Below are 14,051 nucleotides of genomic sequence, written 5' to 3' on the forward strand. Positions count from 1 at the left end.
CTAACGTAAAGATACACAAACAATGTGAGGATGTAGAAAATTGCGGATATCACCCTGACTGCAAGTACAGAAATAGAGAAATTATGGTTACAGCGAAAGTCATAAATTAATGTATTTTATTACTCTCCATGGTCGCTGGCAGCAAATATTCCACACAATTGTGTTTAAAAGCCCAAATGGAATTGGAAAAATCCGAACTAAACTGCGGATACAGACAGTAATCTTCTTTTGCCCAGATTTCATTAGTGTTGAATATTTTTATCGATCCGTTCTAAATAACATATATTAGAAACTTCTAACCTGTTTTCAGATCGCATGGCAAACCTTTAACATTACGTAATCATCCGCATTAAGTCTGAGTATATCATCGCACGCTTCAAACTCACTCGTTAACCTAAAATAATTGGTAATCCATCCTAAGTTCTGGATATTGTGTGACTCTATGTCCCCTAACGTAACGTCTGCCATTTGCAGAGTAATCTCTTTATTAAATCCACCGTTACATGTTCCGTTTGCTAACATATTTTTTCGGGGGCAGCAGATTCGGACACACGGCTTCACTTCACAGACACAGGCTCTGAGGTGAGTTTTCACAGGCTCTTTGGTTCCATCTCTTAACTCCCTATAATTATACTCCGCAATAAGGTTAGAAGGAATCTCGAGGCCCTGATATATGTAAGTATCGTTGAGTCTTTTTAAATACGAAATATCAACGGTATCGAAGTAGTCACATTTGGGAATATCAGCCGTTGAAATCCCAATAATAGTTGGAATTAAAATTATAGCGCACATATACATTTTTATGTAGAAACTTTCAGCACGAAACACTTTTAGTCAACTGAGTCTTTGCCTGTAAAACTAAGCCCCTTTATTCTAAGTCCCCAAAAATTAATCTCAACCATTGGCTTTCAAGGGCTTTGATAACAAGTAAATCTTATAGAATTTATCAAAAACTCCCTTGGGACCCAACATAATCCAGCTGATATCCCGCATACGCCAAAATTTCCCTTATCCGCATTTAATCTTGAGGCTAGAAAAATTATACAGTAAACTATTTATATGAGCAATAAAATACGAAAAACCGCAACTATGTCAATGGTTGCTCAAAATAAGTGATATTTTTATTCCCTTGCAGTCAGAAGTCATTACAGAATTGAGAACAAAGAGTGGCAGAAACAAACAACAAACAACAAACACTAGATGTCATTACTATTATTTGGAGTTAACCCAGTGGAAACACTTTTTTGGAGTAATCGGGTTATTGGCTTACTCGATAGGTTACCCACATAGTGTGACTAGACTATAAGGCAATCGAAATTTTAGGGTCTCTGACAGCTTCGTATGGGGTCAGTATGTGGGGTTTTTTTTCTGACAACAAGCACAACGAGACCTTTTTTTACGAGCTCGGTTTAATACTGATTCCTTTATAAATTTTATATTTATAAAAGCAGAGTTCGCATAACAAGCGTTATTTGGGTTTTCCATACCACGTATATTATGTGAAATTGCGTTACTATAATTTTTTTTTGCTTGTTATATTCTTTTCGCCTCAAATATATGTTTTTATCAGAACAATTTTTTTTTTTAGAATTACCAACCAAATGTTGTAGGTCTTCTCTTTTATATCATGGTTAAGGGTTTACAAATAACCAAATTCTATTCCATTTTAGATCAAAAGCTTTTAAGCTAGGGTGGTCCCCAATCGGATAACAATTTAAAAATGCATTTTCAAGTACTTCTTACAATCGGAGAAGAGTTTCTTTCGACCAAGGACGATCTGTTTTACGTATCATATGATTAATTTTCACACACATTTTTGTCCTTGACGAAACACAGGAAGAGGTTGAGACTCACAACAGAACATTACGGAATTTTGTACATTACTCGTCGCCGAGCCAGCGGGTCATCCTAGGCCACAAGCTCATCCTAGCAATGGCCTCGCCGGTATTCGGTGACATGTTATACGGCGATAGGGACCAGCCGGACCCAGTTCTTGTCCCTGAAGTTGAGCCAGAGGCTTTTGAAGCTATGCCAACTTACATATACACGGATCAGTTAACTTTGGACTCCTTCAACCAGGCTTGCAGTTTAACTTATGTGGGCAGCAAACTTATTTTAACATGCCTTGCGTCCCGCTGCAAGGAATTTAAGAGATCTGGACGTGGCGGGGGATCGAGAGCAACGCGGCCGACGCTATAAACCCTATGATCGCGATAATAACAGACATCATGGACGACCAGCACCCAGACACTAGTCAGTGAGGAGCTGGACATAACCACTAATTTGTAAAGAGGCTTTGATCTCGAGATCAAAAGCAAGAGAGCGGTGCGAGGGCCTGAGGTCGTTTGAGGATCGGGTGCAAAATATGGAGTAATTAAAAAAATCATTACGCGGGCATTGCCAATTTTAGTAAATTGCGGTCAGTCGTGGTAGCCTTTGCTACCTAATACTCTTGAAATGCGTCGCAAATAAGGACCCGTAAAGGCTTTCATTCCGGTGTCGCTATTGCCGAAGAGCACGCACTTGAATGTGCAAATATCCTGACCCGTAGTCTTAGCAGGTAGGACTCGGCACTCTCTCAGAGATGGTTGAAGTGAAGGCAATAATATCTCGGATATCCCTGGAACGGCACCGATCGAGGGAGCACCAGAATCTCGGTCACGAAAGACAGAGTACTTGAAGCAATAATACATCTGATGTACCCGAAACGGGACCCATCGAGATAGAGCCTTTGAAGCTCTCAAAGAAGGTTAATTATGCGGTAGGTATTTATTTTAACTGCAAGTTTATATAAACTTCAATTTTGCTCATTGCTTATCGGTCCAGGTAGTTAAAAAATAACAAAATTCTATTCCATTTTAGATCAAAAGCTTCTACGCTAGGGTGGTCCCCAATCGGATAACAATTTAAAAATGCATTTTCAAGCACTTCTTACAATCGGAGAAGAGTTTCTTTCGACCAAGGACGATCTGTTTTACGTATCATATGAGTAATTTTCAATTTTTACACCCATTTTTGTTCTTGACGAAACACAGGAAGAGGTGGAGACTCACAACAGAACATTACGGAATTTTGTACATTACTCGTCGCCGAGCCAGCGGGTCATCCTAGGCCACAAGCTCATCCTAGCAATGGCCTCTCCGGAATTCGGAGACATGCTTTACGGCGATAGGGACCAGCCTGACCCAGTTCATGTACCTGAAGTTGAGCAATAGACTTTTGAAGCATTGCTCAATTACATTTACACAGATCGTCTAACTCTGGACTCCTTCAAGCAGGCTTGCAGTCTAGCCTATGTGGGCAGCAAATTGCTGGCCGATATATATTTAAATTTAAAAAAAAATTTCTTATCCTGACTACATCAGCATGATCACTTGTTCTTACTTAACAACGGGCGCGTACAGTTTTACAAGAACCTGGAAAGTTTTTAATATCCTTTTAGTATAATAAGTTATTATTAATAACCGATGAAATGTTCATTTAGTGCCTACGTAATGAAAATTTTAATAACAACGAGTGGCGTATGCTTGTTATCATTGGGAAAACAATAAGCGGGACCATTACAAAAGTCCTATCTATATAGTTTACATAACATCATAACCACTATTTTGTGAAAAGGCTTTGATCTCAAGATCAAAAGCAAAAGAGTGGTGCGAGGGCCTGCGGTCGTTTGAGGATCGGGTGCGAAACTTGGAGCAATTAAAATAGAATAGCTCCTGTAGACGTCTTGCTTCTTTCAAAAAAAATAAATATGAAGCGATAACGACCTCAAAAGTGATGCATCGAACAAGTTATCGGGTTTTAGACAATTTTGTCTCGCAGTTTTGCAGGGATTTTCGGTATATACTGAAAGTATAAAAAATATTCAGGGTATTCCTTGCTAAAAATGTTTATGGTATTCCCTAAACTGTTGACTTGCTGAATTGTTGAATTTTGAACAGCTGTTCCATACATAGTCAACTTTCAAAAATTTTAGCAATTCAACAGCCTCGGGACTGTTGAAAATTTTATTAAAAGTCAATGCAACTTTGTAACATTTTAGTATCACCAGTAAGCATTATTTATTTCAAAACCAACTTAGAAAGAATATTTGTGGTACCTTGGTAACAATTTTAGACAGTAACTAGCAATAATAAATCAAATTTTACATGTTTGATTTCCGTGAAACTTTTCAACAAATAACAGCTGTTTGAAAATTCAACAAGAACCATTTTGGGTTGTTCCTTCAATTGCTGAAATTTTCTGTTGAATTTTCAACAGTTTGGGGAATACCCCTGATATTTGTTATGCAGGTAGGACAGTGGCGGTATATACTGAAAGCATAAAAAATATTAAATTGAATCGATAAAATCCCGCCGATCGCCAGTAATTGCGGACAATCAATAGCTATAGCCAACTATCCATCTCTATCGATTAACTTCTCAGTTTGGACCACAAATATTTACATTATTATTTTGTATTAGAAAATTAGGAATTTGTAATTTAAAGCGTTGAAAACTAGGCTGAAATCAAGATGAGTGCCGCCGCCGCCGCGTCTGGGATTCAGAGCACAGCGGGCGCCATTCCCATGCGCAATGAGAAGGGTAAACAAAGAGACCCCAATCTCGGCCAGAAATTGTTTATATATGGTTGTTAAACCCCTTTCCTCAGGTGAATTGTCCATGCAGAAGGTGAAGGTGCAGCGCTACATATCCGGCAAGCGGCCCGACTACGCCCAGGCGGACTCCAGTTCGGAGGAGAGCGACGAGGATGACTTCATTGACACCAGGAAGCGGCTGGAGCGCCACAAGGCGGAGCGGCACAAACTGGAGCTCTCCCGCCGCGCGGGCAGCGCCGAGGGGGAGGAGCGGGCGGCGGGCGATAATGCCGAGGAGGACGAGGCCGAGGTGGACGATCCCCGGCTGCGCAGATTGCGCCAGCGACCCGTGGACATGGAGGACATGGAACGCGAGCGACGCGAACGCCACCGACACATCCACGAGCCGGAGATCATGGAGAGCGACAGCGAGGACGAGGAGGAGGAGGAGCCGCCGCAGCGAGCCATTGAGCGCGGCACCAACAAGATCACACTGGCCTCCGAATCGGACACGGATGCGGAGCTCAGCGACGCGGAGCTGGAGAGCCGGCGCACCAAGCTACGTTCCCGGATGCTGCAGCAGCAGCGCGAGGAGGAGGTGCTGCAGAAGGAGGACGAGAAGCAGTCAGAGTCCTCCGAATCCGAGAGCTCCGAGTACGAGGAGGAGACGGAGAGCGAGGAGGACAACGAGCCGCGCCTGAAACCGCTCTTTGTGCGCAAACGAGATAGGGCCACCATCCAGGAGAAGGAGCGCGAGGCCCAGAAGCAGAAGCAGCTGGAGGCGGAGGCCAAGCGGGCGGCCAAGGAGCGGCGCAGGGCCACGCTGCGAATGGTCGAGGAGAGCGTGAAGAAGGATCTGGAGAAGACCAAGCCGGAGAGCAACGAGGCGTGCATCGAGGATGTGTGCACGGATGACGAGAACGACGAGGTGGAGTACGAGGCCTGGAAGCTGCGCGAGCTCAAGCGGATGAAGCGGGATCGCGAGGAGCGAGATAAGTGAGTCGAAATCAATATACTTCTAATAAATTCTGTTCGAAATCAGGGTTCAAAAATTGACACACATGTTAAAAACATGAAAAATTGTATTTTACAGTGTGAGCAAAATTTTTGACATGTGTGTCAAATACAAAAGTGTTAAAATCACTTGTGTTATTTACACAATGTGTTATTAACACGTCGTGTTTTTTACACACTGTGTTTTTATCACAAATGAATATTACATTGCACTGATATTAACGAGTCGAAGGGAAAATGAAAAACCAATTTGGGCCATGATATCTTATATGTTAGTTTTAACCATTTCAAAGGATATATGAAATATATATATCTAGAAAACCGTGCATTTTTCTGACACTTTAATGTCAAAAACTCATTGTGTAAGAAACACGTCGTGTAAGTAACACAAATGACATGTGTGTGTTTTTTATGTTTCTAACACATGTAGGATACAATTTTTTTACACACAAGTCAATAACTTTTTTTGAACTTAACAATATGATATTTTCCGAACCCTGGTTTAAATGTTCCTTATTTTCCAGCACTGAACGCGAAAAGCTGGACATCGATCGCATGCGCAACATGACCGAGGAGGAGCGGCGCCAGGAGCTGCGCCAGAACCCCAAAACGGTGACCAACAAGGCCACCAAGGGCAAGTACAAGTTCCTGCAGAAGTACTACCATCGCGGCGCCTTCTACCTGGACGAGGAGAACGATGTGCTGAAGCGAGACTTTGCCCAGGCCACGCTGGAGGATCACTTCGACAAGACCATCCTGCCCAAGGTGATGCAGGTGAAGAATTTCGGCCGCTGCGGCCGCACCAAGTACACGCATTTAGTCGATCAGGACACCACCAAGTTCGATTCGCCCTGGTACGCCGAATCCTCGAGCAACATCAAGTTCCACAACGAACGCGCCGGCGGCATGAGGCAGCAGTTTGACAAGCCCACGGGTTCGAAGCGCAAGAAGATGGAGTAGTTGTAAGCAGTGTGATGTATTTGACAGGTCGTTGGAATACGAATATGAATATGGCCCCAGAAAACATTAAACAAAAATTAATATATAATACAAAGAAACCTAAATTTAAAGCTTTATAGAAAGAAGTTAACAATATCAATGGAAATTCGAAAAAACACTAAACAAGAAATGTAATAAGTATATCCTTAAAGTTTCAGCTTGAACTCGTCTAGCAGCTCCCTGTTGTGTTGAACGAGCGCCTGCATAATGGCCTCGGTTTTGATGTAGTGCACATTCTCGTGGTTGCTCAGGCGCCTCTTGGATTTCGTGTCTTTGCTGGTGGTCACCACATACAGCTCCACACTGATGGCCAGCGAAGGCGGTTGAGCGTGGACCTTGCCGCCGGCACTTTGGATAATGACTTTCATTTCGCTGGCCTTGGGTATGATGTCTTCGCCGAGCATAAAGTGCAAGCCGTACAGCAAACGGGGATGTTCCATTACAGACAGCGGTTTAAATTTAAAGGACTCCTCGAACTTGGCATCGCTAAACAGATGATCTGCCTTTATGTCGATGCTTCTGGTTTTCTTTACGGAATGCAGCCAATTGCTGGAGAGTACAGGTTTGTTGGAGGCAATCACCGCGAGGAACTTGAAGGTGCGCTCGCCCTTGTCCATGATGAGCAGGTCGCACTGTAGGGGATCCTCTGTGGTCTCCACCACATCTAGAAATGGAAGAAATCAAATTAGAAGTTGTTTCGTTTATAAGCCTGCATTTTCTTACGCTTCAATGCTTTTAAGACGGATTCTAAAGCCACACGATTGCACATGGTGAAGGCTATCTTTATTTTTCCACTCGTTTTGGCCTTCCTCACATATTGATTGAAGACTAAAAAAAGGAAGGCATTTCAAGTAAATAATAAATTACTTTTTGAAGAGAGGAAACTTACCTTTTAGGGGATCTGCAACCGGCTGACTAAATCGAGTGGTGGCTATTGAAGATAAATAAATATAATATCAAATATTTAATTAAATGTAGATCCAACTTACTGGCTCCTGATCTATTCTTTATAGCTTCCTCTTCAGCTGCAGTTTTTATTTTCTTAGAATCAACAGAACTGGATGATGGCTCTTCACGCGAGGGAAGCTTCTTAGGACCTTTGGTATCATTGATAACTGGTGTTGTGGAACGCGACTTAGCTAGTCGAGTTGCTCTTGGAGCTCGCGAAGCTACAGCAGTGGAGCTAGATGATGGCTCTTCGATGGAAGGCGTGACAGAGCTAGATGAAGTCTCTTTTTGATCAATGGTTGTCCTGGATAAACGAACAACTGCACGTTTAATTGATGTGTTAATGGGTTTTTCTTCAGGGAGAGTGTCGCGATCTTCGACGACAGTTTTACGCCTGGTTCTTAATGGAGCTTTATCCTCGGGTGCCTCCGCCTTACTGGTTTTTAGTGGTGCTTTATCCTCCAATGCCTCCACCTTGGGCTTCCTTCCCCTTTTCGCTTTAACAGGGTTTTCTACCTTAGGCATTACAGAATCATCTTCGCTAGCTTTGCGCCTGGTTCTAGGCATTAGTTTGGGAATATCCTTTCCATCCTTTTCTGCTCCAGTAGTCGCTGCATCTTCCTCGCTAGTTTGTCGCCTGGTTCGTATAGTTGGCTTTGGAATATCCTTGGATGTGTCTGCCTTCTTGGCCTTCCTTCCACTTTCTTTCTTTACAGGCAGCTCCACCTCTTCAATGCTGGTTTGCCGTGTGGTTCTAGCCATTGGTTTGGGAATGTCCTTAGATATATCGGCCTTGTTTTTCTCTGCAATCTTGGCTTTTGTTGGTTTTTCTTTACCAGACGTAACAGCATCTTCATCGCCGGTTTTGCGCCTGGTTCGGATAGTTGGCTTGAGAATATCCTTCGATGTTTCTGCCTGGCTTGTCTCTGCATTCTTGGCTTTTCTGCCGCGCTTTTTCTTCGCCGGTGGCTCTTCGTTAGATTTTTCCTCCAACTCGGTGATTACTTTATTATTTTTTAAAGAGCTTTCCTCCTTTTTAAACGCAGTGTTTCCTTTATCCTCTTTTGTTTTCTCTTCTGAAATTGTTGGGATTTCCTGTTCCTGGCAAATAGATTTGCTAAATGCTACAAAAATTAAAATATTAATAAAGATTTCTTGGATTCTTTGCAAAAAACTTACGTTCTGAGTTTTTATCCTCTGAGTTTGCTCGTCGTTTTCTGAAATTACTTTCAAAACGCTGAGATCCCTCCGAAATTCGTCGATTCTTTCGGCTGGCTGTGAAGTTCATTCTATTTATATAATTTGAATTATGATTTAATTATTTCTTAACTTACGCGTAGTTGGAGGTGATTCCGATTTGGCGCAACGTTTGCGACTGCCTTCCTCAGTTCGCCAACGACTTTTGTTGCTCACGTCACTGAAAACACCTTCGATTTGGCAAATCTGCAAGGTAAAAATAAATATAAATACATATTTTGGATCTTGATCTTAAAAATACCTTTTGGTAGTGATTCTTATCCTTAATCACGCATGGTTTAAAGAACTTGATGGCCTCTTCGTTGGGATTTACAGGCGAAGTAACCACAGTTCCTGAGAGCATTTCATCTAGCACAGAATCTATCTCATTACAAGGCTTTTTAGAAGTTTTTGAACCTTTAATAGGTTTCTTTTTGCCACTGACATTCTGTTGAATATTTTCTTTGTTGCCCAAATTCAAGGAATGCTGTTTAACCACATGAAAGGGTTGTGTGGCTATAAAGTCCTGGCAACGAGAGCTATTAATCCTGCCGGGAAAGGCTTGGGTGGCTATTAAATCTTGGTTCAAAGTCTCATTGTTCTTTTGTTCCAAGTTAAACACCTGAGTTGCAATAAAATCTTGATTGGAAGTCTCATTAGCTGTCTGTGCTTGAGGTCGCCTTAGGTTAAATGCCTGAGTTGCTATGAAATCCTGATTGGTTTCCTTATCTTTTGGTGATTTTGGAGCCAAATTAAACGCCTGAGTGGCCACGAAATCTTGATTAGTTGGCTCATTATCCTCGCCGTCACTTTCAAACAATTTGTTGCCTGGAAATCGTTGAGTGGCGATCATGTCCTGGCTGTTCGATGCTTTTTCTTGGTCAGGAGTGGCAGTGGGGGTCTCAATGGTGGCCACAACCAGCTGTTTGATTCCGCCAAACTGCGGTGTGGTGGTTTTCTCTCTATTTGCAGGCCGAACAAAAGGATCTGGACTAGCAGAATCAGCTCGGTTCTCCCGGCCCAAAATCAAATCGAATAGATCGGGAGTGCAAATATTACGATCCCCAGAGGGAGCAGATAATTCGGGAGTAATGCAGGCATCTCCAGGCGGCAGCACTTCCTCCGCTTTGGTGCTACTCAGGGCACAGCACTTGGAATTGCTGGCAGACCAATTTAAAGCACTCATTTCCAAGTCGGTGGCGTCCAAATGATCTAGGTATGATTAATATATTATTATAAAATATATGGTTCTACAGATTCTCCCCTTACCCTGCTTAGTTTCCTTCCTCTCCAGCGTTTCCCTGGGTTTCGCAGGCGGCGGCAGAGGTAACAAAGCATCGCAGAGGACTTGAGACGAATCAAAATCATCGATGGCATCTTCGTTGTAATCCTGGGTGCACATGCGTATCATGCTGCCCTGCGAGGACTCGCCATCGCTGGCAAGCGTGAAATCTTGGAGATTTATTACAGATTTTGGTTGCTCCGCAGGTGGCGGAAGTTCCGCCAGCAGATCCTGCGTTTCGGGTATCATAAAGTCATCGCCCAGCGACACTCTTGCACCGCTGGAAATCGAAGGTCTTTGCGGGGCTAAAAATGCCTGGGTTTCGGGTATAAAGAAGCTATCTGCCGTGGTGTTAGCTGTTGTGTTGGCCGAAGGAGGCTGTGTTTCCGGGATATCCAAGCTGTCCAGGGTGGAATTAATGGACCTGTTCTTCAGGCACTCCCCAAAACCACTGCTATCGTGGGCCTAGGAATATTATATTATATGTATTATATATCATAGCTTTTAAGGAGATAGGTTTACCTCATCGCTGTCCTCCTTGATCTCCAACCTGGCCTGCACATTCCCGAATCTCAACATCACCTGGCCGCCCAGTGCATCCTCTTTTCCCACGTCCACAATGGTCTTCTCCTGCTCGTTGACGAACATCCTGCCCACCAGGGCGGCCAGACGCACCACTCCCCTTCGCAGGATGCAGGCGGTGGCATGGGCCAGCTCCATGGACTGTAAATTTATACTTAATTATAGTTATTTAAACCAGAAAGAGAAAAACCAACCTCATCGGCAATGCTGATTTCCAGGCCCTTCTTTCTTCCAATGCGGTAGATTGTATCCGGTTTCAGGAGCACCGCCGGCAGTCCCTCCACAATCAAGCTTACATCTGCCATCGCGGAGCGCGCCAAGCGGAAATGGGGGTATGTTTTGAACAGGCGAATTATAGAAATTGAAAACAAAGCATTCTAAATTGCGGGAAAAGGTCTACAGGAGAAATATCGATAACGATTGCAATATCAGTGCATTTATTCGATAGTTTTTCTAGGCGATACTCGAGAGACTCGACAACCCTGCTGCAATGTTTACGCGTCGTGTCATCTCTATAGCAACTAAGGATTTTTGTTGTTGGCATCTGTTTTGCGGTTTTTCCAAACAATTAGGTTTAAATTCAGAGTTCCTGGAGCGGATTCCCTACCATGTGCGAGGAATGAGCGATACCGACACCGACGACACCGATCTCTTGCTGCTCATACCACCACATTTCTGTGCGGAGGAGGAGAGGGGCAAGATGAGCTCTGGCCAGGATGCACTGGCCATGCCCCCGCCCCCGGCGCCCACAAGTGCCGCCTATCAGTTTCTGCATCCCCACAAGAAATCGGAGCTGAATCACATAAATGCCCGGCTGCAGAACATAGGATTGGTTGGAGATGAGGAGCTTCCCTCGGATATATCCACCATATCCACGAATACAGTGAGGAATATCAACAGGGAGCTGCGTGGCATGGTGCACTCCACGCCCAAGAGCGGCGGCTCCATGGAGCCGCTGCGCCAGGACAACATTCTCTCCGAGATTGATCACTACCTAGACGAGAATAGTGCTCCCCGTTGGCAGCAGCGGCACCACAGCGAGGATCATCTAAGGATGCAGGAGCCTCATCCGGCAACCAACTCGCTGCCCAGCCTGCGACTGGCGTCCACCAGCTCCTCTGCTTCGGTAGAACCAACCAGAAACGCCCGGAGCAGCCTAAACGAGAATAAGTTGATCAGCCTGAGCGATTTGTGGGGCAAGAGCAGCTTGGCGCGCACTGTTCTGGATCAGAACTCCCCCAATCGACTGGCCACCTGCAGTCCCTCCCTCAAAGAGGAGCAACTGCGGCGACAGCATCTGGAGAAAACAGTCCAGAACCTGCAATCCCAAATGCTGGAGTATCAGCAGCGCATCTCCGTGGCCATCGAGGTGGATCGCTCTAAGGATGCCGCTCTCAACGAGGCGGAGCAGACGGCCCAGAGTCTCAACTACGAGGTTCAGCAACTGCGGGACGCCCTCCACCGGCTGGAGGCGGACAGGAGCGAATCTCAGGGGAAAGTGGACGCGCTGCAGCACGAATTGTCGCAGGCGGTCAGCCTGGCCACCAAGTTCCAGGAGAAGAACGACAAACTGGAGGGGGAACTCGAACAGCGCAGGCAGGAGGCCAAGGATTGGGAGGAAAGACTTGAGCAGCTGGAAATGCAGCTGAATAGCAGCAAAAGAGCGGAGGAACTGTCCCATGGCGAGCTCAACAAGCTGAGGGATAAGTTTGCCAAGTCAGATTACCAGCAGGAGAAGGTAAGTTGGCTTTATACCTTCGAAAGTTTATCCTTTTTAACAGGGTTCGGAAAATAACAAACACTGTAAAAACATGTTAAATGTCAAAGTGATAGGTACAAAAAAAGTTATTGACTTGTGTGTAAAAAATTTTATCTTACATATGTTAGAAACATAAATAACACACACATGTCATTTGTGTTATTTACACTACGTGTTTTTTACACAGCGTGTGTTTAACGCAAAAGAGTGAAAAACTCTACTAAAGTGTCAGAATTATATGTTGAACTGGAAAATGCACAGTTTTCTAGAGTATAAGAAATCATATATGCTTTGAAATGGCTAAAACTAATATATATATAAGATATCATGGTCCATATTGGTTTTTCATTTTCCCTTCGACTCGTTAGTGTCAAAAAAATGTAATTTTCATTAGTATTAAAAGCACAGTGTGTAAAAAATACGTCGTGTTAATAACACATTGTGTAAAAACAATGCAAACAATTTTTTTCACACTGTAAAATACAATTTTCCATGTTTTTAACATGTGTGTCAATTTCCAAACCCAGCTTTTTAATTTCTCTACTTTATTCCCTAAGCTAAAAGCCCGCATTGAGGAGCTGGAAAAGGACAAAAACACCCTGAACCACCAAAAGGAAATGCTGCAGGAGTATCATCAAAAGCAGAAGGCCAGAGCGGATTCCCTGGAGGCCCAGCGCAAATCCCTTCAAGAAACGCTGGCCAATCTGACCGAGACTGAAACAAACCTCAAGAAAAAGCTGGATGTACAGCATAAATCCCTGAAGCAGTATTACCAACAGCAAATGGAAAATGTGGTGGCCAAAAAGATGCAGGAATTCCAGGATCAGCTGGATAAAAATGAGGAGCATCTAAAGAATGAAGCCCGTGAGCGGGAAAGACTGATTGCCGAGCGAGCCGTCAAACAGCTGGAGATGATCAACGAGAAAAACAACCAGGAACTGAATCTCATTCAGGAGAAGCACCACGAAGAGGTGGAGCTGTATCGTCTCCAACTGGCAAATGCCTCTAAAAAGATAGATGAAATGGATCTGAAGCTTAGTTGTTACAAGACCAAGCGGTGAGTTATTAGAATAATTTAGTATTCCAGTATTTTAAATAGATATTTGTATTCATAGTGCCGATATTGCGGAGAAGCTGCATGGCGTAATGGAGGCCCAGTGGCAGCAGGCTTTGGCCATTCTCACCACGCCCAATCAGAACTCCCTGCTGCAGGCCAGCGACACTGAGGGCGAGTCCCCGGAGCTAAACAATGCCCGCATGTATCCAGAAACTCCCAAGACGAGCAAATCGCAGCGCAGCAACAGCACGGAGAAGAACAACCTGGATGTGGTGGGCAAACGGGATCCACCTTCGCCCATGGACAAGCTGCAGGCCTACATTGAGCTGCTCCTGAGCAAGTCGCCCGGTGATTTCGACAAGCTGGACGAGATCCTGGCCATGACATCCAAGCAGGGAGCAGCCAGCAAGCAGGCGAAACCAAAGAGTGGAAGTAAACCTCCTCCTTGGAAGTGCTGACACGCAGAGAAGCTCCCAATAAGTAGTATTGTAATTAATAATAACCATAGTTCAATAAGCATTAACTACAATCTATATTGTAATTTTCTAAAAGTAAATACTCTAGTTATTTTGCAAAATACGATTGTTTATTTGATAAT

General features: G+C 44.0%; 3 protein-coding genes across 3 annotated transcripts; 2 read left to right on the forward strand and 1 right to left on the reverse strand.

The window, feature by feature from the left end:
• Positions 1-4,389: 4,389 nt before the first annotated feature.
• On the forward strand, positions 4,390-6,685 carry Mfap1 (Microfibril-associated protein 1). The gene is made up of 3 exons (XM_017140917.3): positions 4,390-4,583; positions 4,651-5,572; positions 6,115-6,685. The coding sequence occupies exons 1-3, from the start codon at positions 4,514-4,516 to the stop codon at positions 6,548-6,550; spliced, it is 1,428 nt and encodes a 475-aa protein (XP_016996406.2). The 5' UTR covers positions 4,390-4,513; the 3' UTR covers positions 6,551-6,685.
• On the reverse strand, positions 6,634-11,042 carry mu2 (mutator 2). The gene is made up of 10 exons (XM_070214597.1): positions 10,832-11,042; positions 10,578-10,778; positions 10,043-10,520; positions 9,036-9,985; positions 8,872-8,980; positions 8,717-8,812; positions 7,579-8,661; positions 7,479-7,520; positions 7,313-7,417; positions 6,634-7,253 (listed from the first exon to the last, which is right to left on the reverse strand). Exons 1-10 carry the CDS (start codon positions 10,940-10,942, stop codon positions 6,736-6,738), a joined length of 3,693 nt encoding a protein of 1,230 aa, XP_070070698.1. The 5' UTR covers positions 10,943-11,042; the 3' UTR covers positions 6,634-6,735.
• An 87-nt stretch (positions 11,043-11,129) lies between these two features.
• Positions 11,130-14,023, forward strand: Cnb (centriole duplication and spindle assembly protein centrobin). The gene is made up of 3 exons (XM_017140915.3): positions 11,130-12,375; positions 12,954-13,453; positions 13,512-14,023. Exons 1-3 carry the CDS (start codon positions 11,257-11,259, stop codon positions 13,909-13,911), a joined length of 2,019 nt encoding a protein of 672 aa, XP_016996404.2. The 5' UTR covers positions 11,130-11,256; the 3' UTR covers positions 13,912-14,023.
• Positions 14,024-14,051: the final 28 nt, after the last annotated feature.

Source organism: Drosophila takahashii, chromosome 3L (assembly GCF_030179915.1).
Source record: "Drosophila takahashii strain IR98-3 E-12201 chromosome 3L, DtakHiC1v2, whole genome shotgun sequence".
Taxonomy (NCBI): domain Eukaryota; kingdom Metazoa; phylum Arthropoda; class Insecta; order Diptera; family Drosophilidae; genus Drosophila; species Drosophila takahashii.

Coding starts and splice junctions, on each gene's coding strand:
- Mfap1 (XM_017140917.3), top strand. CDS start 4,514: ATGAGTGCCGCCGCCGCCGCGTCTGGGATTCAGAGCACAGCGGGCGCC. Junction 4,584..4,650: donor TCCCATGCGCAATGAGAAGG/GTAAACAAAGAG, acceptor CCCTTTCCTCAG/GTGAATTGTCCATGCAGAAG. Junction 5,573..6,114: donor GATCGCGAGGAGCGAGATAA/GTGAGTCGAAAT, acceptor CTTATTTTCCAG/CACTGAACGCGAAAAGCTGG.
- Cnb (XM_017140915.3), top strand. CDS start 11,257: ATGAGCGATACCGACACCGACGACACCGATCTCTTGCTGCTCATACCA. Junction 12,376..12,953: donor CAGATTACCAGCAGGAGAAG/GTAAGTTGGCTT, acceptor TTATTCCCTAAG/CTAAAAGCCCGCATTGAGGA. Junction 13,454..13,511: donor AGTTGTTACAAGACCAAGCG/GTGAGTTATTAG, acceptor TTGTATTCATAG/TGCCGATATTGCGGAGAAGC.
- mu2 (XM_070214597.1), bottom strand. CDS start 10,942: ATGGCAGATGTAAGCTTGATTGTGGAGGGACTGCCGGCGGTGCTCCTG. Junction 9,986..10,042: donor GAGGAAGGAAACTAAGCAGG/GTAAGGGGAGAA, acceptor AATCATACCTAG/ATCATTTGGACGCCACCGAC. Junction 7,521..7,578: donor AAAGAATAGATCAGGAGCCA/GTAAGTTGGATC, acceptor TATCTTCAATAG/CCACCACTCGATTTAGTCAG.